This window comes from Alnus glutinosa, chromosome 8 (genome assembly GCF_958979055.1).
Source record: "Alnus glutinosa chromosome 8, dhAlnGlut1.1, whole genome shotgun sequence".
Taxonomy (NCBI): Eukaryota; Viridiplantae; Streptophyta; class Magnoliopsida; order Fagales; family Betulaceae; genus Alnus; species Alnus glutinosa.
In genome coordinates this window covers 7823164-7850365 of record NC_084893.1, presented here as the reverse complement: position 1 = coordinate 7850365, position 27202 = coordinate 7823164, and the positions used below count along the sequence as shown (strand labels likewise).

The following is a 27202-nucleotide window of genomic DNA, read 5'->3' as shown; positions in this document are numbered from 1 at the left end:
TTTGTTTTGTATTTTTTTTTAAATGTTCAGAATTATATAGGTTTTATTTGTATTTAAATATAGTAGTTATTAGACTAACAATATCATAGAATTTTTTTTTTAACGCTTTGGTGATTAGATTAAACCATGTTTTCTTCTTGCTATTTTTTTCTATTATAATTATACTTTTTAGTTGAAATATGAGGTCAAATTATATGTTCTTTCTTATACGAAAGTGTACTATTTTCGCAATAGATTTTCTTTTACATAAAAATTTTAATTTATGAGCTCAAATGATACTGTTTATAAATTTATTGTTAAAAATATATCAATCTTTTAACTTTATTGTCTGCTAAAATAAAATTAAAAAATTAGATATTGTGTCTTGCTACATTTAAATATAAATTAAAAATTTTAATATAAATTGGAATTCATACAACTATCTAATCTTTTTTAAGTTATGAAATAGAATTTCGAACAAGATTATGTAATTGTTCTTAAGGATAGTACTGTAATGTGATTAAACTTGATAATGCTTGAGAGTGGCCGGGGGTTAAACATGATAATGTTACATTTTCAACCCTGATTATCTATGCTAGGATGTGTTCTTAATCTAGCTATTATTCTCAAAACTTAGTACTTAAAAATTAAAGTACTAAATTTATTCATTCTTATCATCTTAAACTTTTAGGATATATTGTGATATAAGTTTTGAAATTAAATTATAATGAAGAATCCCGCGCATAGCGCGGGTTATGAGCTAGTATTTTTAATATTAGAGTATGATTTGCATAAACGTGAAGTTAATTTTTTAAGATGTCGGAAATTGAAGATAAACGATTGAGGTAAGTAAATGCTTATGGAATGGATAATCTGTTTTTATCATGCAAACATGTTATAACTGGGCAATCTTTTATGACATTTTTAGTTACTAAAGTACAATGCTTATATTATGTAAAATAAGTCTCACTGCATGACAAATTTTGTGATAATTTACTTACTAATTCATAGATTCAAGCAGTTACTTTTCCACCAGTAAAACATCTCGGTGTTTTCCAGTTTAACCGGTTTTTAGGAAAGCTAAGTTGAATGATTCACAAGGTTGAAGATGCTAAGCGATAAGCTTGTGCACGTAGATTTGCATAATATAGTTAAGACAATAATGTTTATTGTGATAGATGAATTACTTCTCTTGGAATCTCTTTGTTTATATTTGATTATAAATGACATTATTGAGATTACTTAGCTTCAACTCAAATAATTGTTTTTTTTCGCTTTCCGCTATATTTTACTCTGATAATTACTGTTAAAGGTAGTAATTTCAGGTAATTACGTGTTAATTAGTGTGGAGACGCTACGAGGAACACTTTAAGTTAAATTAATTTTAGAGAATTTAACACTTATTTCACATCAGTTGACATTTTATGTTTTTAATTTTTAATTATTATTTTTTTCAAGTGATTGATAGGAACCATTTAAAACACATCACGTCAATCGATATGAAATGAGTGTGATAAATAAGCTAGCGTGAAGAGTAACTATAATCTACTAAATATTATAAAATAGTATCAAACTACCTAAAGAAATAAATCGGCATGCATTTATAACGGTCTATGAATGATTGAATGACAAGTGATCTCACCAAAACCAGTTTTTTATTCAAAATATATAATTATAGAAACATTCTAACAGTATCTTATCACACAAACCTTTTTATTTCTCATGCTATAACTTGTTGCAACTATATTAGGAGTTCAATTTACAATCACCATTATCTTTACAATTATATGTATATAAAAGACAGCAAAATGAAGCTAAAGAAGCAAGCTACGCACAAGTTGGAGCCTCAAAGTTAGGAATGACTATGAAGGCAATAGATAAAGGTGCAACGCATAGTAGATCGTACTCTTCACGAAAGTCAGGGTCCAATCTTGGGAGTTCTCCATTGCTGACATTCAAAGGATTTCCATTAAGAAGTGAGGTTTGGCTTTGAAGATTCCCATCTTCTGGACTTAAGTGGTACTCCTCTCTCATCAATGATTCTCCATTTGCACCAACTTTTTCCTTGAGACTACGCATGAAAGGACTATCTCCTCTCCTTTTCTCCTTTTCCTTTAGCTTGATGTTCGTGTGGTTATAAACATTGATTATGAAATCAGACTGGTTGCTCAGATTAATCAGCAACAAAATTACACCCGCCTACAACAAGATGATGACAATAGCTATATATAATTAGTATAAAAATTAAAAAATTAAAAAAATCAAAAAAAAAAAAAATCAGCATATGATAGAGCATTACTCTTCCTTTTGAACAATGAGCATAAGGGCGTAAATATGGTGAAGCATCAAGTCCATGAACTTCAATAACTCTTTTTCCCATAAGTTGATGCCATAGAAGTGCACTATTCAAAAGAAGACATTCAACAAAAGCAAACACTACTCAATTAGATAAGCCTACCCACCCTTTTGCGAAAAAAAAAAAAAAAAAAACTACATCTTTAAACATTTGCTCTTGCCTGTAGTAATTAGGGCAAGGTTCCATTGTGGTTCTGTTGAGGAGAGCATAGTTAGCATCAACCAAAGTATGCCTGCAATATACCTTAGTGTTGTACTTGGCTGCCATTCCAAGTACCTAAAATTCGAAGACAAGAAACATAACATTTTGGAGTAATTAAGTTTTTGTTTCACTAATAAAACGAAAGAACAATAAATAGACATGAGGTAACCAACAGTACCAAAAGCTATTCACAATTTCATCTGACACATGACGACCATCACTCTGAAAGGCACCACCAGATTCTCCAACCTATAAAGAAGCCCAAGGACCATTCTTTTGAATCATCCCTTCAATATTTCATTATTTCTAAATGTGCCTAATATGTTGTTGCTCAAGTAAGAAGGATCTAGTATCTTACTTATGAGTTTGGGTTCATTACCTGTAATGGAGTAGATTGTATAAGCTAAAGGCATGTAAAGGAAAAACTGTCACATCAGCATTGAAACATGGTTGCATATCTACTGCACCTAAATTGTAGATATGATGTGTCACAATATCGACTATGCCTGAACCTAATCCTAAAGAAGCTGAGTATATATACCAGTCCTGGTCAAAGAACCCTTCAGGGGCTACAAGTTTAGGTTTGTAATTGGATTTTGTATACAACTCATTCATATTTTTTTTAAGGTTGATCACATCTTTTGCATACTGTGCAACTTCAACTCTTGCACCAATGCCACTTCCACTCAACTCATTGCCTACAGTAATGGGAACAACAAAGAGCTTAGTCCATTGGTACTGTTAAAATATAAATTAAATGATTCAATTTATCATTTTATATCGGTTTAAACTTTTGGGATAAGTGGTCATGATTTAACAGGGAATTAGAGTAAAGGTCATGAATTCGAATCTTGTCTCCATCATTGACCTTCCATTTCAATAAAATATTTCACATGTTGAGCCTCAGTTATTAAATAAGAGGCGAATAATTAGTGATTTAACAACTACTTACCAAATTCCCATGAATCAATCTGGTATCCCTTTAAGATTGTATAGTTCATTAGAGCCTCAGTGTTACTAGGGTCCCAATCTCCTACCCAGAGTATACTTGTATCCTACTTCTTCCTCCCATAGAGAGCATTCAAGCCAAATGTCACGACTGCCCTGCAAACGCAAGAGTCAAACTAAAATCACATGACTAGGAAGCATGCACGTACACTTCTTCAATATCACTGCAATTTCACCAGGCAAACAAGAGAGCATTTTTTTTTTCATTATCAACAAGGGATCCATCCAAGGCAGGTCCGCCATTTTATGTACCCACTTCTGTCGAGTAAACCTTGAGTCCGTGCAAAGTGTCCCCTCCACACGGATCGGGTAAGTCCCTGACTTCGCCAGTGCGCATAGCCCAATAAATTGTTAATAAGAGAGCATTTAACAGACGGTTTGTATTCTCTTACCCTGTCTTATTGAAAAACTGGTTCAGCTCATCCCACCTCCACATGTATAAACATCCGGTTGTTAATCCAAACGTCTGCTGCTTGTTGAAATGGATGGCAAGGGTACCTTGGACTTCCTACGTCATAAATTACTTGGTTTTGCAGAGAACCTCCAATTCTAAGCCTCAAATTCTTGAAAGCTATTAATCCAACAAGAAAGAGAGCAATATTATGTTGTATATATAGGTCCAAGTGTACGTTCCAAAAGGATATGCTAATGATAAAGTACACGAGTAATCTTAGGAACCATCATTGTATCATCTTTTTATCTTTTAAAGTTGATGTGACTTTTAAAATCACTGATTTTAAAAGCCACATTGACTTTAGGAGGATAAAAAAATAGTCTCTAGCATTACTCGATCTAAATTCACTACAAAAATGGTATGAAATAGCCACGTGCAGTTTGACACGTGTACAGTGTCGTACACGTGTCAAACATTTAGACACGTGTACTTTGACACGCGTATTACGCGTGTCAAATGTGCATGTTACAAACTGCACATTTTGACACGTGTATCGGAATACACGTGTCAAATTTGACACGCGTATTCCAATACGCGTGTCAAAATGTTTTGACACGTGTATTGGAATACACGTGTCAAATTTGACACGCGTATTCCAATACGCGTGTCAAAATGTTTTGACACGTGTATTGGAATACACGTGTCAAATTAGACACGCGTATTCCAAATACGCGTGTCAAAACATTTTGACACGTGTATCGGAATACGCATGTCAAATTTGACACGTGTATTCCGATACACGTGTCAAAATGTTTTTAATTAAAAAAAAAACTAAATTCAGTTTTTTATTTAATTAAAATTTTTATTTAATTATTTAATTGTATTTTTAATTAAAATAAAAATACAATTAAAAAATTAAATAAAAATTTTAATTAAATAAAAAACTGAATTTAGTTTTTTTTAAAAAAAAAATAAATTTTTTATTGTTTTATAAAATTTATTTGGGTTAATTAAATTTTTTTTTGAATTTTTCAAATTTTGTAATTTTCGACCACAAATAACGCAGCATTTATTTTACCCAAAACCAACACGAAATCATACTACACAAACAAATAATTAATAACATATTCGTTAACAAGCAAATATTTACGAACAAAAAATAATTACACAAAATATCTACAAATCTGAAAGGCGTCTCTGCGAATCACGAGGTACCGTCCCAGGCGTGTTCTCGCCCACCGGCGATTGCTGCGCAATGAATGGTGTAGCGGGCGAAGGTGTAGCGACAGTGGAGTGCTGGCTCAGCTGTCGTCCAACAGGCGACAACGTACCAACCGTTGTCGAATTACCTGCAAATAATATAGACAATTAAAGTATATAATATTACTTGCAAAATTAAAGGGGTAATGAAAACAAATTGAAATTAATTTTGTCCTATACACAATATAAACCATACCTGCAGATGCACTACCAACGGACGACGTACTACCTACGTGTGCAGGAGAAGACTGATTACCAACACATGGTGCTGGTACTGCCATGGAGGACATGAAGACCTCCATCTCTCGCAAGCGCTGCTCTATGCCGTCGAACTGTTGCACGCGCTGCTCCAAACGGTCATTCCTCGCTCGCTCAGCATGTAGCTCCGCTTGCATCTCTTCCATCTTCCGAGACTGTTCGGCCCAATCCCGAGACGTCCCCTGAGATGGTCCCCCCTGTGACCGAGGCCTATATGAAAAACATGTCCCTCGAACAGGTGTGACGTTCGGGCCAACCTGCCGAACCCTCCCTGCATACTCAGGCCTCCCAATCGCCTGTTCGTAAGCGTCGTTCGGTGCCCAACGCACCGTGTCTGCGGAGACGCTTTGCGTGGCGGCTGGATCACTGGCTAAACTCTGCGTCATCCTCTCCTGTACGTCGTCAACATGAAAAAGTCATATATTGAATAATGACATATCACACATAATTTAAAAATATTAGTAAACTAAATCAGTAGCATACGCATAAGACCCGTGTACGGTCGTTCAGGAAAGTGCCGTCCTTCTTTGTGTGGGTCTTCACGAACGACGCGGCGCGAGTGGGGGGCGTGCCAGATGTACATGCCTGTCGTCATGCAGTTGACATATATAACAAACAGATAGCGATAAAAATAGTTTAAAGAAAAAGAAAAAGAAAAACAATTACCAACAAATATTAAAAACATAAACATATATATTTAATTACCTTCTCGTGATTAAATCTGGCATAACTTTTAGATCCCGCACAATGGGGTAGGTCATTCCGCTCCCGCAACCTCTTCATCCGTTCAGAGGTTGCCTACGCATTGAACATGAAAGTAAACATGTAACAATTGACACACTTAAATTAAAACTAAAATTAAATGAACTGTTATTAAAAAATAGTTGACAATTTTTTGGCCTACATACGATTTTATGCTCTCTGCACCAATCTCTCAGCAGGAATTCTACATCTTCTGCATCATACTGCTCAAAAAATTTCTCCGGCATTCTCGCACGGATACTCTCGGGCGTGTCACCGTCTCCAATTCCTAGTTGGGTTTTGAACCTCGACTTCCACGAGCGGTGCTTACGTCCAATATCATTCCACGCCTCCTGTTGTGCCCTGCGCATGTCAACTGATACAGGTAGATAGAACTCCTCCTGCACATTTCAATCAAAGCATTATAGGTTTAAAAACTTCAACCTAAACATTAAGCTCAAGTTTAATTCAAATAAATAATTAAATTATATTCATAAACATACCATCAGTGCGTTCCACATTGCCTGCTTAATCTGCCTATTTACCCTCGCCCATTCGTCCCGCATGTGTATGTAGGACCCACTCCTGATCATCTTGCCCACTTCCCGCCGAAAACGATTGCAGGCTCGTCCTACAGGTTGTATAGCAGCATTGTACTGCAATACAACCTTCTTCCCCCTCGGGAGCACCCAGTTTCTCGCTGGGTCGTCAATCACCTCATAATAAATGGTCCCGTCTGGGTTGTACCCTAATGAAAAAATATATTCAACATTAATTTAATTGGTTAACATTAAATAACACACACACACATATATAAACAAAATGTAATCAAATAGTTATTTTTTTCCAAACCAAAAAAAATATTTTGGTAACATAATATGAGTTTTAAGGATGTCTACATATGTACTTACCCATCAACCGAATCTGCCCAGTCCCTATGTGCTGCGTCGCTGGGTCGCCTGCAACCTCCTCGCCAACCTCTCCGGCTGGTGGAGGATGCTGATCATCATCTGAATCCATACCCTGGGGGCTACCGGGGGCCAACTGATCGGTACCCAACATCGCAACGTCCTCCTCATGGGTAGTCTGGCTCCCCCCCACATCTGGCATCTGACTCTCACCGGAAAGCGGCATCTGACTCTCACCGGAAAGCGGCATCTGGCTCTCACCAGGTAACGGCATCTGCCTCTCTACTTGCCCCGGGCCCTGACTCGCCCCCGATGCTGGCATCTGTCTCGGCCCCAAAATCTGGCCCTGCATCGCCGCCTGTGCCGGTATCTGTCCCAACCCCACAGCCGGCATCTGCATCTCCCCGGTCTGTGACAGTGGAAATCTACAATCCTGCGTCTCACTATCAGGGTTACACGTCATAGGTCGACTATACGTATACGGAAAGTACGGCGCATAACCCTGTGACCCCACCCCCTCTTGCACCCACCATCGATAGGCGTTACCCGGTTGGGTGAACCCTAACTGAGATAATGTCGGCGGCTCCGACAATGGAGAGCTGCCAACTCCAGCTGTGCTGGTCTGCCCGTGATCTGACGTGGGCACGGCCACCATACCCGGCAACAATGGTCTATAAGCCCCGTCTGGGTGGGGTGGCCACGCCGCAGTATATACTGGCGTCGAATCAGTGGGCGTGGTCATGGGGGGCACGGGTGGGCGAGGTGCCCGATATGCATAAGGATGGCGTCCCTGGTCCATCAATACCTGCGAATAAATGTAGACAAATTAATTAGAATATTTTTTGTAATATATTTTTAATGAATATGCAAATTATACAACGAAATTTGCATATAATAATAGAAACCCTTATTCAGTTCAAGCGAATTGTACAAACAATTTATATATCAGTCAAGTGTGTTGAGTTCAAGCTAATTATACTCACAAGAAATACATCAATCATTGTATCACGGGAGCTTCAATCGGATCAATATCGGGCCTGTCGTACTCGAATTCATCATTCGTATCAGGTAGGTCATCAGTGGCTAGTACGAGCGGTACGCACTCATGGTAGGTTGTACCATCCTCATTACTCCCATCCCCCTGGCCAACGTCGTACACGTTGCGCGGTTTGGTCCTAACCGCACAAACCCAATTTGGGTTCCTTCCATCTTCGACGTAGAATACTTGATCCACCTGAGATGTAAGCACGTACGGCTCGTCCTGAATCAGTTCTCCCCTGTGGACGAGGTGATTGAAGTTGACAAACACTAGGCCATACTCGTCTATTGTGAATCCTCTTTCCATCGTGGGGTCTGCCCAATTGCACTTAAATAGGACGTACGTAGTCCTGTCATAGTACTCGACCTCAACTATATCGGTTAACTGCCCGTAGTACGTTTCGCCTTCAACGGTAGGAACACATACGCCGCTGTTCTGAGTCCTCCTTCCCACATCATGGGCAAGCGTGCGAAACAATTTCCCATTTACCACGTACCTGTTGTACTTGACCGCTGTCTCCTTCAGCCCTCTACAACGCATAACCAAGTTGTGGCCCAATTCCTCCCTACGTTGATCGTCAAGGCCATCGACCTATGTTATAATTACAAATATTAAACACGTGTATTGGGTAATTATATTGAACCCGCATAACTTTATCCAACTTAAAAATTACAACTATTTCCTTACATATGCAGGGTACCATTCGCAGAACTGCTCATGATGTTCTGCTTCAATAAGAGCCTCCGTAATGCGACCTCTAGTGCATGATCGCCTAAGCGCGTCTTTGTGCATCCTACATTCAGCGTATACAATTATGTAGTAAAATCAATTAGATGCGTTATTCGAATTCTGTTAAATATATAAACACTACTTACGTCCGCAAATTGTGAAACTCTTCAGAGTTGAACACAATATAACGATGAATCTGGTGCATTATCAACCGGTTCAGGGTAACACGCGTGCCCGCCCCCTTGGATCCATCAGGATTCCTCTGAGGTCTGTTGTGGAATGTTGGTGCGTTATTCAGATACCTTGAACAGAACGTTACCAGCTCGGTCGCTATGTACCCCTCCGCAATGCACCCCTCAGGAGCCGCTTTATTGCGCACAGTAGACTTGAAATGCCCCAGACTCCTGGTGTACACACATACACGACAATTTAATTGTCGTCAATTATGGTTACATTTAAATCAAATTATATATTTACATATTACGCTGAATTTTACCTCTCCGCCGGGTACATCCATCTATACTGCACGGGTCCGCCGAGTCTACACTCGCGCACAAGATGCACGACCAAGTGGACCATGCTCGTAAAAAACCCTGGAGGGAATATCTGTTCTAGTTTGCACAAAGTGATACAGACGTCACCCTGCAGTCGGTCCATATCTTCTTGTGATAGCTTTGTTGAGCATATGCCTCTAAAAAATGCCGAAATCTCCACAAGAGGTCTAACAACTTTATCAGGCAATGACTTACGCAGTGCAATTGGAAGAAGCTGTTGCATCAGTATGTGGCTATCGTGGCTCTTCAACCCGAAAATTGTACGGTCCTTCAGCCGAACACATCGTGAAATGTTCGAGGCGTATCCGTCCGGGACCCTTACATTTCGAAGAACCTTCAGAAAACTTTCTTTGTCCTCTCTAGTCATGGTGTGACAGGCAGCGGGAATATACGTTTTACCATTGGCGGCCGTGAACGGATGCAACTTAGGTCTCAACCCCATTTCCTGCAAGTCCAGCCGAGCTGCCAAGTTGTCCTTCGTTTTCCCTTTTATATCCAAAATAGTGCCAAGTATATTGTCCATGACATTTTTCTCTATGTGCATAACATCAAGATTGTGCCGAAGCAAATTGTCTTCCCAATACGGCAATCTGAAAAATATACTTTTCTTCTTCCATATAACATCGGAACTCCCTGCACCCTTCTTCCGCTTCTTCCGTTTCTTCTTCTTACCCGCGGTCTCATCCCCAAACGCAACTCCGTCCAACTGTTGGAGAACCTCGTATCCGCATGGCACAATCGGGGCGCTGTCAAATTCTTCAGTACCGTCAAATGTCCTCCTGTTAAGCCGCCACAGATGTTCAGGCGGCAGATATCTCCTGTGCCCCATATAGCAAAATTTGCATCCGTTCTTTAAGCGTATAGAACGCGTCGATTGCATACAGCAAGGACATGCCTTCGCACCCCTGTTAGGCCAACCAGATAAATCTGCATACGCTGGAAAGTCGTTTATCGTCCACATCAACTGAGATCGCATAATAAAATTTTCCTTCTTTGAAGCATCAAATGTTCGTACCCCTACATTCCACAGTTCCAGCAACTCATCAATCAATGGCTGAAGGTAAACATCAATATCCATACCTGGTGAGCTCGGTCCAGGGATAACCATGGAAAGGATGAAGGACGACTGTTTCATGCACATCCAAGGTGGCAAATTGTACGGCACAAGCATTACGGGCCATGTGCTGTGGGATGTGCTCATGTTCCCAAATGGATTAAATCCATCTGCTGTCAAACCAAGCCGGACGTTCCTACTCTCTGCCATAAAATCTGGGTGTAAAATGTCAAACGATCTCCATGCCTCACCGTCGGCCGGGTGCCTCAATACGCCATCCCTAGTGCGGCCTTCTGCATGCCATCTCATATGGGGCGCAGTATGCTTAGACATGAATAACCTCTGCAACCGTGGGATGAGTGGAAACCACCTCAAGATCTTCACCGGGCGTTTTTTTCTCGCTGATATGATCTCACCATCATCATCTATATGTGTATCAGCCCTCCACTTAGACTCTCCACATACGGTACATGAATCTAATTCTTTATTGTCTTTCCAGAATAACATACAGTCATTACGGCACGCCGGAATCTTCTCATACCCCAGACCCATGCCACTTAGGAACTTTTTCGCCTCATACGTGTTATCTGGCAATGCCTCATCGCAAGGAGGCAACAACTGATTGATGAATTCGAGAATGTCTGAAAATATCTTGTTACTAATACCTCCAACGCACTTCAAGTTGTACATGTGTACAGTAGCACTCAATTTACTGTGCTTCGTACCAGGGTGAAGGGGCTTCTCGGCAGTCTTTAACAGCTCTTGGTACTTCAATGCGTCCCCGCACGAGGTATCTTCATCAACTTGTTGCGGAAGAGTACTGACGTCTTCAGGAACATCGTGCACGCCGAAGGCGTCACGCAACATGGCGTGCATGTTATCATCCTGTTCCACGGCAACACCCTCCTGTTCTGTGACATGATCACCATGTTCAGTGCTACGGTCAGCGGCCTCTGTGCCACTGTGATGACTCGAACACTGACCAGGAGTAGCGGAACCAGTCGTAGTCTCACCGTGCATATACCACAAATTGTATCCCGGATTCATCCCCCGACCTCCAGTCAGGTGGGCAAGAACGTACTCAGGAGTGTGACGCTGGTTATTTCGACAATACTTGCATGGGCAGTAAATTTTTCCATCGCCGGCCGTACAATTACTAACGGCAAATGCCACAAACGCCCTACACCCATCGTTATACCGTGTCGTACCCCTAGGTGTTGACATCCAAGACTTGTCCATGTTTATCTGTATAGGGTTAAGAGGACAAGACAAATCATACGGCTTACAGTATAAACGTGTACAAATATATTTCATTTTTTATTTTTAAGGGTTTAGGGTTAGGGTTATGGTTTGTTTTGAAAGTGTAGGATTATTTTATGTAGGGTTTTAGTTTTTTTTTAGAAAGTGTAAGTGTTTTTATTTTTTTTATTCTTTTAAAGGGTTTAGGGTTAGGGTTTGTTAGGGTTTAGGGTTAGGTTTTATTTGTTTCTTTAAAAGTGTAGGATTTTGTTTTTTTATTTTTAAGGGTTTAGTGTTAGGGTTTAAGGTTTAGGGTTAGGGTTTTTTTCCTAGAAAGTGTAGGAATTTTTTTTTTTTTTTCGGTTTAGGGTTAGGGTATTTTTTTAGAAAGTGTATGTCAAAATGTTTTTAAGGTTTAGGGTTTAGGAGTTAGGGTTTAAGGTTTAGGGTTAGGATTTTTTTCCTAGAAAGTGTAGGATTTTTTTTTAGGGTTTAGGGTTAGGGTATTTTTTTTAGAAAGTGTAGGTTATTTTTTTTTTAGGGTTTAGGGTTTAGGATTTAGGGTTTGTTAGGGTTTAGGGTTTAGGGTTTAGGGTTTAGAGTTTACGGTTAGGGTTTGTTAGGGTCTAGGGTCTAGGGTTAGGGTTTAGGGTTTTAGGTTTTTTTTTTTTAAAGCGATTAGGGTTTAGGGTTGTAGGTAAAAAAAAATTTTTCAAGGGTTTAGGGTTTAGGATTTAGGGTTTTTTTTTTTTAAGCGATTAGGGTTTAGGGTTTAGGGTTTTAGGGTTTATGGTTTAGGGTTTAGGGTTTGTTAGGGTCTAGGGTTTAGGGTTTTAGGTTTTTTTTTTTTTTTAGGGTTTAGGGTTTAGGGTTTGTTAGGGTCTAGGGTCTAGGGTTAGGGTTTAGGGTTTTAGGTTTTTATTTTTTAAGGGTTTAGGGTTTAGGGTTTTAGGTAAATTTTTTTTTTTTTAAGGGTTTAGGGTTTACGATTTAGGGTTTTATTTTGGTTTAAAGCGATTAGGGTTTAGGGTTTAGGGTTTTAGGGTTTAGGGTTTGTTACGGTTTAGGGTTTAGGATTTAGGGTTTAGAGTTTACGGTTAGGGTTTGTTAGGGTCTAGGGTCTAGGGTTAGGGTTTAGGGTTTTAGGTTTTTTTTTTTTAAGCGATTAGGGTTTAGGGTTGTAGGTAAAATTTTTTTTTTCAAGGGTTTAGGGTTTAGGATTTAGGGTTTTTTTTTTTTAAGCGATTAGGGTTTAGGGTTTAGGGTTTTAGGGTTTATGGTTTAGGGTTTAGGGTTTGTTAGGGTCTAGGGTTTAGGGTTTTAGGTTTTTTTTTTTTTTTAGGGTTTAGGGTTTAGGGTTTGTTAGGGTCTAGGGTCTAGGGTTAGGGTTTAGGGTTTTAGGTTTTTATTTTTTAAGGGTTTAGGGTTTAGGGTTTTAGGTAAATTTTTTTTTTTTTAAGGGTTTAGGGTTTACGATTTAGGGTTTTATTTTGGTTTAAAGCGATTAGGGTTTAGGGTTTAGGGTTTTAGGGTTTAGGGTTTGTTACGGTTTAGGGTTTAGGATTTAGGGTTTAGAGTTTACGGTTAGGGTTTGTTAGGGTCTAGGGTCTAGGGTTAGGGTTTAGGGTTTTAGGTTTTTTTTTTTTAAGCGATTAGGGTTTAGGGTTGTAGGTAAAATTTTTTTTTTCAAGGGTTTAGGGTTTAGGATTTAGGGTTTTTTTTTTTTTAAGCGATTAGGGTTTAGGGTTTAGGGTTTTAGGGTTTATGGTTTAGGGTTTAGGGTTTGTTAGGGTTTAGGGTTTTAGGTTTTTTTTTTTTAAGCGATTAGGGTTTAGGGTTTGTTAGGGTCTAGGGTCTAGGGTTAGGGTTTAGGGTTTTAGGTTTTTATTTTTTAAGGGTTTAGGGTTTAGGGTTTTAGGTAAATTTTTTTTTTTTTAAGGGTTTAGGGTTTACGATTTAGGGTTTTATTTTGGTTTAAAGCGATTAGGGTTTAGGGTTTAGGGTTTTAGGGTTTAGGGTTTGTTACGGTTTAGGGTTTAGGATTTAGGGTTTGTTAGGGTTTAGGGTTTAGGGTTTAGGGTTTAGAGTTTACGGTTAGGGTTTGTTAGGGTCTAGGGTCTAGGGTTAGGGTTTAGGGTTTTAGGTTTTTTTTTTTTTAAGCGATTAGGGTTTAGGGTTGTAGGTAAAAAAAAAAATTTCAAGGGTTTAGGGTTTAGGATTTAGGGTTTTTTTTTTTAAGCGATTAGGGTTTAGGGTTTAGGGTTTTAGGGTTTATGGTTTAGGGTTTAGGGTTTGTTAGGGTCTAGGGTTTAGGGTTTTAGGTTTTTATTTTTTAAGGGTTTAGGGTTTAGGGTTTTAGGTAAATTTTTTTTTTTTTAAGGGTTTAGGGTTTACGATTTAGGGTTTTATTTTGGTTTAAAGCGATTAGGGTTTAGGGTTTAGGGTTTTAGGGTTTAGGGTTTGTTACGGTTTAGGGTTTAGGATTTAGGGTTTGTTAGGGTTTAGGGTTTAGAGTTTACGGTTAGGGTTTGTTAGGGTCTAGGGTCTAGGGTTAGGGTTTAGGGTTTTAGGTTTTTTTTTTTTTAAGCGATTAGGGTTTAGGGTTGTAGGTAAAAAAAAAAATTTCAAGGGTTTAGGGTTTAGGATTTAGGGTTTTTTTTTTTAAGCGATTAGGGTTTAGGGTTTAGGGTTTTAGGGTTTATGGTTTAGGGTTTAGGGTTTGTTAGGGTCTAGGGTTTAGGGTTTTAGGTTTTTTTTTTTTTTAGGGTTTAGGGTTTGTTAGGGTCTAGGGTCTAGGGTTAGGGTTTAGGGTTTTAGGTTTTTATTTTTTAAGGGTTTAGGGTTTAGGGTTTTAGGTAAATTTTTTTTTTTTAAGGGTTTAGGGTTTACGATTTAGGGTTTTATTTTGGTTTAAAGCGATTAGGGTTTAGGGTTTAGGGTTTTAGGGTTTGTTACGGTTTAGGGTTTAGGGTTAAGAGTTTTTTTTAAGAAAGTGTAGGAATCTTTTTTTGTAAGGATTTAGGATTAGGGTTTAGGGTTTTCGTTGTTTTTTTCGAAAGTGTAGTAAGTTTTTATTTTTTTTAAAGGGTTTAGGGTTTTATTTTATTCTTTTTATAAGAGTTTAGGGTTTGTTAGGGTTTAGGGTTTAGCAGTTTAGGTTTTTTTTAGAAAGTGTAGGATTTTTTTGTAGGGCTTAGGGTTTAGGGTTTAGGGTAAGGGTTTTTTTTTAGAACGTATAGGATTCAAAGTTTATTTAAGGGTTTATTATTGTGTTGGTTTTATGGTTATGATTTTAGGATATAAAGTTTATATATGCATATGAGAGAAATTTTAGTATTTTTTTTTTGAGTTTTTTTATCCGAAGATACCAAATTCTTCTTATAAATATGTAGTCTCTTCACATGAATAGTTAACGTTAAAAATGGAAGATAAAAAACAAATTCGTCGCAATTGATGATTTATGACGTTTGTTTTAAGGTTTTTTTTACGAATATGATTGTAAATGGTGGACAGTGGAATATTTGTTTTTTTGTTTTTTTTTTCCCGAAAATACCACAATTTATATATATTAGTAGCACAATTTATTTTCCCCACAATTTATATATATTCATAGCACAATATGTTGATTATAATTTTGTATTTTAATTTTACTTTGCCATTATTGCTCACGATCATATTTTTATAAAATTAAGATGATAGCGGATATTTTTTCTTTTTGCCACTTCATAAAAATACCAAAATTCACAATAGCACATTAAATCCATAGTAGCACACTAAAATATATCTCAAATATCCTCACATCAAGAGTTTTTTTTTAAAAAAAATTAAATATAATCACCAATAAATTCCATATTTCCATATTCCATATTTTCCATATTTCCACCAACTAGACAATGATTCAGTAATAAAAAAATCAGTAATAAAAAATCTGCAAGTATATATTCCATATTTGCACAAACTAGACAATGAAAAAAATTATACAAATATCACAAAAAAAATTAATAAAATATACAAACTTATAGCAAAAAATTGAAAACAAAAATAAAAATAACTCACAGTGATTTTTGTAGTGCAAGCTTGTACGTGTACCTGGAATTTTTGACAGAAAAAAAAAAAAAAAAAAAAAAAAAAAAAAAAAAAATTAAAGCTCAAAATGTTAGATATGCACTGTAAACCGAGAGAGACAGAGAGAGAGAGAGAGAGAGAGAGATTGAGAAGATGAGTGAGAGTGAGAGGCCGGAAGTGGAGGGAATACCTTGAACGGACGCGAGGGCTGTGCAGTGGCGGGGGACAGTGGCGAGAGCTGAGAGAGAGAGAGAGCTAGAGAGAGAGAGAGAGAGAGAGAGAGAGAGAGAGGGCCGGTACTGGACAGTACTGGCCGGCCGGAACGGGAGGTGAGAGAGCTAGGGAGAGCGAGAGAGAGGGAGGGTCGCCGGAATGGGCTGTCGTCGCCGGCCAGAGCTCGACGGAGAGAGAGAGAGAGAGAGAGAGAGAGAGAGAGAGAGAGATAGAGTGAGAGAGAGAGAGAGAATTACGTAAGAAATGGGTAGCTTCCTCTGGAAGCTACCCATTTCTTTTATATAAATTAAATATAAAATTTTGAATTTAAAATATATTTAAAAAGTATATAATTTGAATAATATATAATTTAAATATAATTTATATCCTAAGATTGGCCAGGTGGCGCGCGGGAGAACTCCCGCGCAGTACCTGGCCAATCAATTGGACACGTGTACGTAGTACACGTGCCCAATTGGGGACGTGTATGTAAATACACGTCTCCAAATGTCATTTTTTTTATTTTTTTTTAATATATTATATATATATATTTAATATATTATATATATTTTATATAAACCCATGCAACCCATAACGTGTATGCACTGCATGTACTGCATGTACACATTGCTAAACCCTAAGACCTAAAACTAAAACATAAACTATAAATTAAAACTAAATATAAACCCTAAATTTAAATCATGACACTAAGTATAAGTATATATACTATACTACCATAACCCTAAGTATATGTACTATATATTATTTTGTATTTAAATACACGTCCCGAAATGTATTTGCATGCATAAAAAAAAAAAATATATATATATATATATATATATATATATATATATATATATAATTTAACCACATAAAAAAAAAAATATAAACCCATGCAGCCTGAAATGTATATACCGTACATATAGCTAAATAAAAAATAAAAACTAAAATCTAACCATAAAATTAAACTCTAACCCTAAGTGCATAGACTATATATAGCTATAAACTACAATCCTAATTAATGGTACGTATTGTATATAGTCATAAACCCTAACCCTAATCCTCGTGATTTAAAATATATATTTAAAAGTATACAATAATAACACATGAAAAATATATTGACATTATTATTCATAAAATGTAAAATCAATTAAATCATAACCCATAGCTTTAAGTGTATATATTATATATACCTATACAACATAAAACCCTAACCCTAAGTGTATATACTATATATAGCGATAAACCTTAACCCTAAGTATATACTATATATAGCTATAAACCCTAACCCTAAGTGTATATAATATATATAGCGATAAACCCTAACCCTAAGTATGTATACTATATATAGCTATAAATCATAAGTTTAAGTGTATATACTATATATATCGGTTTTATTTAATTTTGAACTGCTCATGATTTAATATATATATATATATATATATATATTTAAAAGTGTACAATAATGAAACGTGAAAAATATATTGACATTATTATTCATTAAACGTAAAATCAATTAAATTATAATTCATAGCCCTAAGTGTATATATTATATATACCTATAAACCCTAAAACCCAAACCGTAAGTGTATATACTATATATATCGATAAACCATAATCCTAAGTATATATACTATATATAGGTATAAACCCTAGCCCTAAGTGTATATACTATATATAGCTATAAACCCTAACCCTAAGGGTATGTACTATATATAGCCATAAACCCTAAATGTATATATGTACTATATGAGGGACTAAACTATAAGTATTTAATTCATTATGTAGCGCAGAATTCTAAAAATAATTGCAATTACTATATATAGCCATAAATAAAAAGGTTACTGTATATAATTTCTAAACCGTTTACATGCATGCATATCTATATATATAGTATTAATTATAGGTTTTTTAACTTTGTTATGTTTAAATTTTTTTTTTTTGTTTCTAAACGTAGATGGTGTACAAAACTGAACCCTAATTTGAACTATTTGGTTTAATTAGATATATAGCACCAAATTTGGTTAATTATGTATATAGTACAATATAGTATACTATATACATATAAATAAAGAACCTAAAAAGTATAAATTTCAAATATAAAATTTACATATAGCATATACTTTTCAAACTTAATTTTATGTGTATAAGTTATGTACACCGTATTTTCAAAGATTTGTATGATTAATAAGATAATGAGTTTAATTTTTTTTTTTTAATTTTAAAAAATTAATACAACACTGATTTTTTTTTTAATGTTTATTTTGGCAAAAAATACCAATTTGCCACGTGTAAAAATACACGTGTGCAAGTGGACACGAGTATAAAATACTCGTGTCAAACTGGACACGTGTCTTAATACACGTGTGCAAGTGGACACGAGTATAAAATACTCGTGTCGAACTGGACACGTGTCTTATGTGTCCACTTGCACACGCGTATAAAATACACGTGTCCAATTGGACACGTGTATTTCATACGCGTGTCCATTTTTGACGCTTCCACAATTTGACACGTGTCACTAGTGACACGTGTCAAATTTGACGCGTGTCTACAGTAACGGGTACTGTAGACACGTGTCAAACTGCAGCTATTTTTGTAGTGATTTATTATTTTCTATCAACTTAAGCTTTTGAAATAAGTAGTAGTTTAATATGGTCAAAGCCACCAGTCTTGAATTCAAACTCTGACTTTACAATTTATCCCTCATTTAAATAAGTGAGGCTTGACACGTTAAATATTTAAATAAATATGTCACATATTGGGTCTTAATTACTTATTAAAAGTGAGTTTAAACCCACACATGAAGATGAATGTTAAAATATTTATTAAAATGATTAAATTTATCATTTCTTATATACTTATCCTCGTTCATCCCACTAAAGAATACTAGAATGTCTTGAATAGAAGAGGTTTCTAAATGATAATAAAGCAGACAAACCTACCTTGGATTGTCTTGGCTAGTAGAGGATTAGATAGGTCCTGAACAAACCAAAACCACATTAATTGAACAGGAGATTCAAATCATTTCAATGTCGTCCAGCATGCAATTTAATGATTTCATATCAATCGTAATCACCATTAAAACAATGATAATTAAGTGAATAAATTCATTATTTTTAAGAAATTTAAGTTTTTGAAACGAGTGATAATATTTCTTGGTGTTAGAACAAATATATATATATAAACCATGTTGTATAAATATAGATGAGAGAGGATATATATATATATATACTCACCAAAGTTATGGCAGAAGAATTTTGCTGCATACAATGGTTGTAACCACATGTATCACTAGGAAACCAATCAATTGTTGCACAAATGTAATTATTATCAGTTTCACCAATTAATGTTGTAGTGCCATTAACAACAATCTTAGCAATAAGCATTTTCGCAAAATTAATTTCTTGGGCCAACAATATTGCAGGAAGAGAAACCAGGAGGAGAAACAAGGTGATGATAAATCCCATTGTTGGATCGATGGCAACCAAATTCACTGCAACAACAAAAAGTGGAAAAAACAGTTAACTCACTACACATCTTCTTATATCTATTGCAGTTACATGCCTTTGTCATTTCCTTGGATTTGCTCCTCTCCTCCTCCTCACGTGCACAACAAGATTCTACTCCTATACGTTGTTGAAATCTCAACTATAAAACATTAAATGTTTAAATGTATGGCCATGGTCTTTCAGCACCATAGACATGTGCAACTCATTAAAATTTCAGATTTATAGTGCGTTTAGCATTGCGATTTATGCTTCATTTGTTTCGACGTAAAATGTTTTCCGTCGTAAAATTTTTTCAACGAAATTATTTTTCAAAAAAAATGATTTCCCTAAAAATATTATTCGGCGTTTGGCTCGTACGAAAAAATTACCAATGACATAAAACGGATTCCGACAACCGCCACCGGAATTCGGCTACGTCAGGCTGCTGTCACTGGATTCCGGCGAACCAGATGGCCGGAATCTAACTAGTACGGCCAAAATCCGGCCAAATTGGTCGACCAGTTTCATCGAAATCTGGCCTAATTTGGCTGGAATTCGGCATACGGCAAGCATTCGGCTGTAACCAGCTGTACTGATCAGATTCCGACACCAGCCGGATTTTCACAAACGTGCGTGCAAGAATGAAGAGTTTAAATTCAAAAAATGATTTACAGTTTTGAAAACTATAAGTCGTTTTTCAAATATTAAAGAAACTTTTACAATCAAACGAAAATAAAAAATGATTTCCGTTGACCATTATTTTTATTTTTTTCACTTTTGCACACGATGCGCCTAATCGCCAGGCTTCCCCTTTGAATTTCCAATTCTCGTTTTTCGATAATGTAAGGGCTTAAGGTTTGTTCCTCTGCCGTAAATTATTTTATTTTTCTTTTTACAATTTTTAAGGGTATTATTGAAAGTTCATGTCAATTCTATAATATAGGATGGATGACAAATTGAAGAAAACAACCAATTTGTAAATAGAAAAACTTCAGTGAGTTGACTGCAAAAATTAAAATTTCAGCGAGTGGTTTGATATAAAAACAAAACTCAAGATAATAACTTGATAAATATTATCCCTTGATCAAAAATAGTAACAATATCAAATAGCAAAACTATAAATGGTATCTTATTCCTCATAAATTTCTTATCCAAGAGGCTTTAACTTGCTGTTAATACATCATATAACTTACAATTATCACAGACATTATTATATGCACTTATACAATTAAGCTACTAAAATAAGCTTAAGAGGAGAGTACAGAGAAGAACTATACACAAGCAGGAGCATCAAAGTTGGGAAACACTATGAAAGCAATGGACCTTGGCACAATATATAATGGAGAATTCAGGGCATTAAGAACAGGATCCATTTTGGGGATTTCTCCTTCATCTGTAAGCTTTAATGGAACTCCGTTTAGAACTGAGGTTTCACTTCGAAGGAACCCATCTTTTGGAGTCAAGTGGTACTCCTCTCTGTATAATGGTTCATCTGAAGCTTTCCTTCCAACCCAAGAAACTGTGTTCTTAAGATTATGCATGAAAGAACTTTCTATCTGAATTTTTTTCCCATTTGCATGGAAATCAAGGGTCATATGATTTTCGACATCAATTATGAAACGAGTCTGATTGCTTAAATTGATCAGGAGTAAAGTTATACCTGCCTGTAAAAATGATGACAATAGTCAGAATAAGCATATCAAAATAAGGAATACAAGATATGATAAGAGAGCAACAAGAAGCAATATTGTAGAAACAGCAATCTGAATACCTGTATGAAAAATTAACAGCTTATGAAAGAGTCTCAATCTCAATGAAATCTTTTTTATCTAAAAAAATTGCAAGTAAATGAATTCCCAATCTAATCCATGTTTGGGGAGGAAGAAACGGAGAAAACTTGAATATCCTTGAAAATTAATAGACAAAGCCACATGTAAGCAACATGCCTCAATTGAGCGCCAGAACCTAGTTGTGACCTTAGGAAAACTGGAAGAGATATCATGTAATTTTTTCAACGGTCCTGATTTAATTCTAAGTTTTCCATGAAAAAGAGAAAGAGTGTAATTAAATCTGAACCGTTGAAAAAATTATGTAGTGTTTTTTACAGCACCTAAGCCAAATCCGGAGATTTGAGCCTACAACTGTAAAACAAAAAGGTCTCACAGATGAGCCAAGTTGGTGCAGTTACGAAACGCAAGTGGTGCATGTGCAATAATTGGCACCTAATAAAATCTGGGCCTGTCATGAAAATACTGATGCCAAAGCTTGGATTTCGATGGTCACAGGAAATGACAAAAAAAAAAAGACAGACCTACAAATATTAATCCAAATATTGCCCACAAAATTGTTTCCTTCTAAATAATTTGGAACAAAATCAACATATAATAGAGCCTTACTCTTCCTTTCGAACAATGGGCATAAGAGCGTAAATATGATGAAGCATCGGTATCAACAGCAAGAACGCCTTTACCCATAAGTCGATGCCATAGAAGCGCACTACTCAAAAAAAAGATACCAAACAGAAGGAAACAATATTTAATTAGATAAGCTTGTCAAGGACAAATACTCAAACACTTTGTAAACTACCCCTCGGGCAAAAAAATAAAAAAGAAACAACGTTAATGCTCTTGGCTTCTTGCCTGTAGTAATCAGGCCTGGGAACAAACGTTGTTGTGTTGAGGAGACCGTAGTTCCCACCAATTAAAGACTGCCTGCAATATGCTTTAGTATTGTACTTGGATGCCATTCCAAGCTGATCTAAGTACCTAGAATTCATACATAGATAAGAATTATCCTGGAATGGATGACACAATTAATATAAAAAAAAAAAATAGTAAATTCTTCTTTTGCTGCGATAAAATGCTAAAGGTACAAAAAGAAAAGGGAAATGATGGAAGTAATGAGACAACCAAGATTACCAGAAGCTGTTCACAAATGTGTCAGACACATGACGGCCGCCACTGTTATATGCACCACCAGATTCTCCAACCCATGCGGAAGCCCAAGGGCCATGCTTTTGAATAATTAGTTGAAGATTGCTGAATGTATCTGATATCTTGCTCAAGTGAGAGGGATCCAATATCTTACTTACAAGATTGGGATCAACACCTGAAATGGAGAGAGGAATTGTAAAAGAAGAAATGAGCACACTGATAAATATAAAAGTGTGTGTGTGTGTCAGGGACAAGTCAACTCTTATTTAGTTCCATAAGAAAGCCACCATTCAGAACCCAGAGGTCTTGAAATGATGTCCATAGGAGCTTAAAGCAATCTACGTAATAAAGACAAACTTATATGAGCCTTTTTGCCTTGTCAGGTCTTAACTTTTTTGCCAATTTCCATAGTGTGAGTGTATGTGTGTTTGTGTTTGTGTGTGTGTGTGTGTGTGTGTGTGAGAGAGAGAGAGAGAGAGATTTGGCAGTTCAAACAGGAGATAAGAAGAGAGAGCTATGTCTATATTCTAGTTGCGCAGTGTACAACAGGGTGAGTTTCTTTTTGTTGGGAGGGGGAATCAACTGTTTTATATCATACTAAAGTAGTATAGACCTTCACTTATATTCGAAGTTCAGAAGGTCCATAATTTTCTTTTCCCTTCCTTTGTCATAATAAACAACTAGCAGCAAGGAAAAAAGAAGTCGTAAGTGGATCCCTAGCAATCATCCTGTCAGGATTCAATTTATAAGAAAGAAGAAGAAAAACCAAGAACATTAGTTTACACATTCAATAATTTTTCCATGTCCTCTTAACCATTCATCGTGGCCGACACACAATACAGTTCAGGGCTAAGGGGACAAAATTAAAAGGCAAAGAAAACAATGGAATATATCCAATATATAAAATGCTCCGATGTTTAACTAAGACCAAATTAAGCTATTGCTGAATGTTATATAAGTCCTATTTCAATGTAGAACAAGCATTTTATATTGCCAATGGTTGTATGTATATATATCAACAGTGAAAGAATTTTGATATTACAGTTGCTCACCTGCACCCAAATTGTATATATGATGGGTCACAATATTGAGAACATTTGAACCAGAAACATCAAGAAGCGTAGTGTACCACTTCGAGTCAACGAATCCTCCGGGAGCTATAAGTGAAGGTTTCAAGTTGGATTTCTTATACGACTCGTTCATAATACCTTTAAGTTTGATCAAGTCTTTCCCATACTGTTCAGCATGAACACTTGCACCAACGCCACTTCCACTCAACTCATTACCTACAGTAGCAAAGGCAAAAATATTGATGAAGCAGAACGAGATAATGGCAACAATAAAGAGCTTCATCTATTGTTCCATACCAAATTCCCAAGAATCTATTTGGTATCCCTTTGAAATGGTATACTTCATTAAATCTATCGTGTTACTAGGGTCCCAATCTCCTTCCCAAGCACCCCTCCTGATCTGGTGCCTTCCATTAAGCGCATTCAAGCCAAATGTCACAATTACCCTGCAAATGAAAGATTCACATAACAAGTATGAGTGCAGCCCCTCCTCGTAAAGAAAAGAAAAAGAATAACAAAAAAGTTCTCTTTACTGAAATACTTGTAGATACAAATTCGAAAATTCAACGTAATTGGGAAGTCTTGTGGAAGTCAAAAGACAATCTAAAAAATGAACTCGAAAAACTTGAATTGTGTATCCAGCTTTTAAGCTGAAAAGAACATGGAAGGATGGTAAAACCTAAGATATAGAAACCCAGCATCGTCAATTGGTAAGTGCACAAACAAAAAAAAACAGCATTTAAAAGAGAGTTTACTTCATAGATGGTGTGCTAAAACAGAACGACTATCTAAATGGATGTCCAATCTAAGAAGCTTGACAAATAACTTTGTGATGCTTTCCACGACCTTCAATCTACGACTAACTAACGCATATATGTTTTTGCATATTATGTGTGAGTTAACAATCAAGTAGAGAAAAGCTAGACCTTTCAGTCACTATAAGGGTTGACTAAACCAGACGCATATACTACCTTGGGTCCTCGGTAGTATGAATGTTTTCTTTTAATTTTTGAAGAATTCAGGTTGATATGTAATATCCCAACATAAAAAAGGAGTATTTCATTTGGTTATTTTTCTTTGACATGGGGAAGAGAATAAACTCTCGATGTCATAAAGCTTACCCTGTCTTACTGAAAAAATGGTTCAGCTCATCCCACCTCCTCATGTATAAACATCCCTTCGAAAATCCAAACAGCCCATCTTTCATCTTTCGGAATGGATGGCAAGGAGACTTCAAATCTCCTATGTTGTACAATACTTGATCCTGCAAAGATCCTCCGATTCTTATCCTCAAATGCTTGAAAGCTATCAATCCAGAAACAACAAAAGATTAATTTAGTGTTGTTAGTCAAACTAATGCAACAATATTCTAATCGTTTTGTTAATCACTCTAAATAACACTTGAATGTTACGAGAAAAATTCCTCTCTTCTATTTTAAAAAAAAAAAAAAAAAAAAAAAAAAAAAAAAAAAAAGAGACGAATTGAAAGATAGACAAACCTTGGATTGCCTTGGCAAGTAAAGGATGAGACAAGTCCTGAAAAAACAAAACGAGTGAACAACACCAAGCAATTATTCAAATTGCTTCACTGTTTTCCAGCAAATTAATGAAAAAGGTGTGATATCAGTCCTACAATGCTAATGTAATCTTTCACAGTGGTAAGTTTCTAAATCCTCACCAGATTTATAACAGATGCATTCCCCCATGGACATTGGTTGTAGTCACACTTAGTATGGGGCCACCAATCAAGAGTTGCACAGATGAAATTATCATCAATTTCAGCTACTGTTGTAGTCCCATCAACTACAATTTTAGCATGTCTAATTTCTTGAGCCAAAATCACAGGGAGAGAAACCAGGATGAGAAAAAGAGAGAGGTGGAATCCCATTGGTAGATCAATGACAACAGCCTCAGAAGCACCTCAACTTATACAAATTAACTGCAACAAGAATGATAGATCTTTTTAATGAGAAGCAGATATTCTAAGATGTGGTACAGCAATGTCTCTAGAAACGGATTACATGACACTTTGATTTTTGGGGTAATTACCTTTTCCCCCATGAACTACCAACTTTTGCGCAAAGCCTCCACAAACTACAAACTTGACCAAAATAGAGCATTCAACTACCAAAGACAACCATTTTCCTCCCTTCCATCAGTCAAAAGGGTTAAAACAAACGGTCAACGGGTCATGTGACCGTCACATGCTGTTTTACCCTCATTTTCTTCCTATTTTTCCCCTATGAACTATCACCATCTTTCAACATGCCATAATGAACTACCACCATCTTCCAACATGCCCTCATGTAAAACGGCACGTGACTGTCACGTGACCCGTTGACCGTTTGTTTTAACCCTCTAACTGACAGAAGGGGGAAAAATGGTTGCGTTTGGTAGTTGAATCCTCTATTTTGGTCGAGTTGGTAGTTTGTGGAGGCTTTACGCAAAAGTTGATAGTTCATGGGGGAAAAAGATAATTACCCCTTGATTTTTCCACTCAGCTGGGAAGGGAGTTAGAGAATTTGAAATTATCATTTGCCCCAAACCACATAATCATCTTTCACCTTTTCAGCCGATCAAGAACTTGAAAGTCTCAAAACTAACATTCATTTCATATATATAATATCCTAAAAAGATATTAGAGAAAAATAAATAAATCCTAAAAAGATGAGAGAGAGAGAGAGAGAGAGAGAGAGAGCAATACTAACATCTACAAACTGGAAACAGATTCGTTGAAAATCAAGAACACAGAAACTAGTGTTGTATTAGAAATTATTGTTAGATCCATGAAGATTTATAGTATCTGAGAAAAGTGCAATAATCATAACATAGATACAAGAAGTGGAAGCAACGCTACTAAAGATTACAAATTACAAAACCAGTTCTTTACACTCAGAATATCATTAAAAGACCAACAACAAAAAAACCGGCTTTTCACCTGCTATAGTTTGTAGTACGGAAGGACCAAGTCCAAAACTACCCAAATAGCAAATGGAGTTTAAGATAGTTAAGGACAACCCCGATGAGAATTACTTCAACAAAATTAATTAAGAAACAAAGACCGCCATTGTTGTTAATAATGGCGAAGCTCAAATAATGGTGAAGCTCAAAAGTAGATTTCCTAGAGGCTAGAGGCTAGAAGCATACACCAGAAATGACTAGATGGGACCCATAAAGAAACCCAAACAGAATTGGAGAAGATAACGCCGACCCAGACGAAAACTAACCTCAAATGTTGAAAATTCACCATTAATGACGACAGTGAAGCTCAACTCTGCAGCAACTTCCTTGAGACAAAGTACATCAATAATGCGGCTCTTTTTTTGGTGGACAGCGAGTTCACAGTCCTCCTTACCTTGGCGTTTCTGACACTACTGTTCCAAGAAAAACACACGTTGCGTGAACTGGGTCGGTTCCATATTTGTAGATACACGGTTTGGTTAAAAGTTGAGCTACATCTAGCTGAGGTTTTAGTTTAAGCATAAACTTTTAATGGGTTAGGTGAGTCGAAACAGTTAAGTATCTTTTCGGGGAAAGGTTGAGATAAGATAAGATATGTTTTTCTATTAAATTAAAAAAAAAAATTAAAAAATTAAAAAAAAAATAAATAAAATGAAAATGTTTTGGGTGTACAGTTGCTATTGGCAGAGATTCCAAAGTTGGACACCATGCGGCTTTAGCTTTGACCGAAAGTTATGCCCTCACCAAAT

At 36.3% G+C, this 27202-nt stretch overlaps 3 protein-coding genes, 1 long non-coding RNA gene and 1 pseudogene across 5 annotated transcripts; all 5 read right to left on the bottom strand.

The window, feature by feature from the left end:
* Positions 1–1806: 1806 nt before the first annotated feature.
* Positions 1807–19468, bottom strand: LOC133875702 (heparanase-like protein 1; annotated as a pseudogene).
* LOC133875704 (uncharacterized) lies at positions 4992–6065 on the bottom strand. The gene is made up of 3 exons (XM_062313911.1): positions 5940–6065; positions 5395–5848; positions 4992–5287 (listed from the first exon to the last, which is right to left on the bottom strand). Exons 2-3 carry the CDS (start codon positions 5840–5842, stop codon positions 5115–5117), a joined length of 621 nt encoding a protein of 206 aa, XP_062169895.1. The 5' UTR covers positions 5843–5848; positions 5940–6065; the 3' UTR covers positions 4992–5114.
* LOC133875703 (uncharacterized) lies at positions 8621–9672 on the bottom strand. Its single transcript, XM_062313910.1, has 3 exons — positions 9370–9672; positions 9020–9277; positions 8621–8937 (listed from the first exon to the last, which is right to left on the bottom strand). The coding sequence occupies exons 1-3, from the start codon at positions 9648–9650 to the stop codon at positions 8820–8822; spliced, it is 657 nt and encodes a 218-aa protein (XP_062169894.1). The 5' UTR covers positions 9651–9672; the 3' UTR covers positions 8621–8819.
* LOC133875705 (uncharacterized) lies at positions 11478–16114 on the bottom strand. Its single transcript, XR_009901478.1, has 3 exons — positions 15976–16114; positions 15777–15809; positions 11478–11726 (listed from the first exon to the last, which is right to left on the bottom strand). It is a non-coding gene; the product is annotated as an uncharacterized LOC133875705 (long non-coding RNA).
* A 1128-nt stretch (positions 19469–20596) lies between the features above and the next one.
* Positions 20597–26964, bottom strand: LOC133875644 (heparanase-like protein 1). 2 transcript variants are annotated; one of them, XM_062313841.1, is made up of 10 exons: positions 26720–26964; positions 25171–25431; positions 24992–25028; positions 24614–24797; positions 23790–23938; positions 23475–23708; positions 22408–22597; positions 22129–22254; positions 21886–21985; positions 20597–21153 (listed from the first exon to the last, which is right to left on the bottom strand). In XM_062313841.1, the coding sequence occupies exons 2-10, from the start codon at positions 25378–25380 to the stop codon at positions 20761–20763; spliced, it is 1623 nt and encodes a 540-aa protein (XP_062169825.1). In that variant the 5' UTR covers positions 25381–25431; positions 26720–26964; the 3' UTR covers positions 20597–20760. The 2 variants fall into 2 exon arrangements, with proteins under 2 accessions (XP_062169825.1, XP_062169826.1); XM_062313842.1 differs by lacking the exon at positions 26720–26964 and adding an exon at positions 26431–26594.
* Positions 26965–27202: the final 238 nt, after the last annotated feature.

Excerpts from the sequence above, each read along its gene's own strand:
- LOC133875704 (XM_062313911.1), bottom strand. The coding sequence starts at position 5,842 with ATGACGCAGAGTTTAGCCAGTGATCCAGCCGCCACGCAAAGCGTCTCC. Across the intron at positions 5,288-5,394 it reads CGTTGGTAGTGCATCTGCAG|GTAATTCGACAACGGTTGGT; the intron begins GTATGGTTTATA and ends TATTATTTGCAG.
- LOC133875703 (XM_062313910.1), bottom strand. The coding sequence starts at position 9,650 with ATGCAACAGCTTCTTCCAATTGCACTGCGTAAGTCATTGCCTGATAAA. Across the intron at positions 9,278-9,369 it reads TGGATGTACCCGGCGGAGAG|GAGTCTGGGGCATTTCAAGT; the intron begins GTAAAATTCAGC and ends TGTGTACACCAG. Across the intron at positions 8,938-9,019 it reads GAGTTTCACAATTTGCGGAC|GATGCACAAAGACGCGCTTA; the intron begins GTAAGTAGTGTT and ends CGCTGAATGTAG.
- LOC133875644 (XM_062313841.1), bottom strand. The coding sequence starts at position 25,380 with ATGGGATTCCACCTCTCTCTTTTTCTCATCCTGGTTTCTCTCCCTGTG. Across the intron at positions 22,598-23,474 it reads TATATACAATTTGGGTGCAG|GTGTTGATCCCAATCTTGTA; the intron begins GTGAGCAACTGT and ends TCTCCATTTCAG. Across the intron at positions 21,986-22,128 it reads CCCAGGCCTGATTACTACAG|TGCGCTTCTATGGCATCGAC; the intron begins GCAAGAAGCCAA and ends TTTTTTGAGTAG.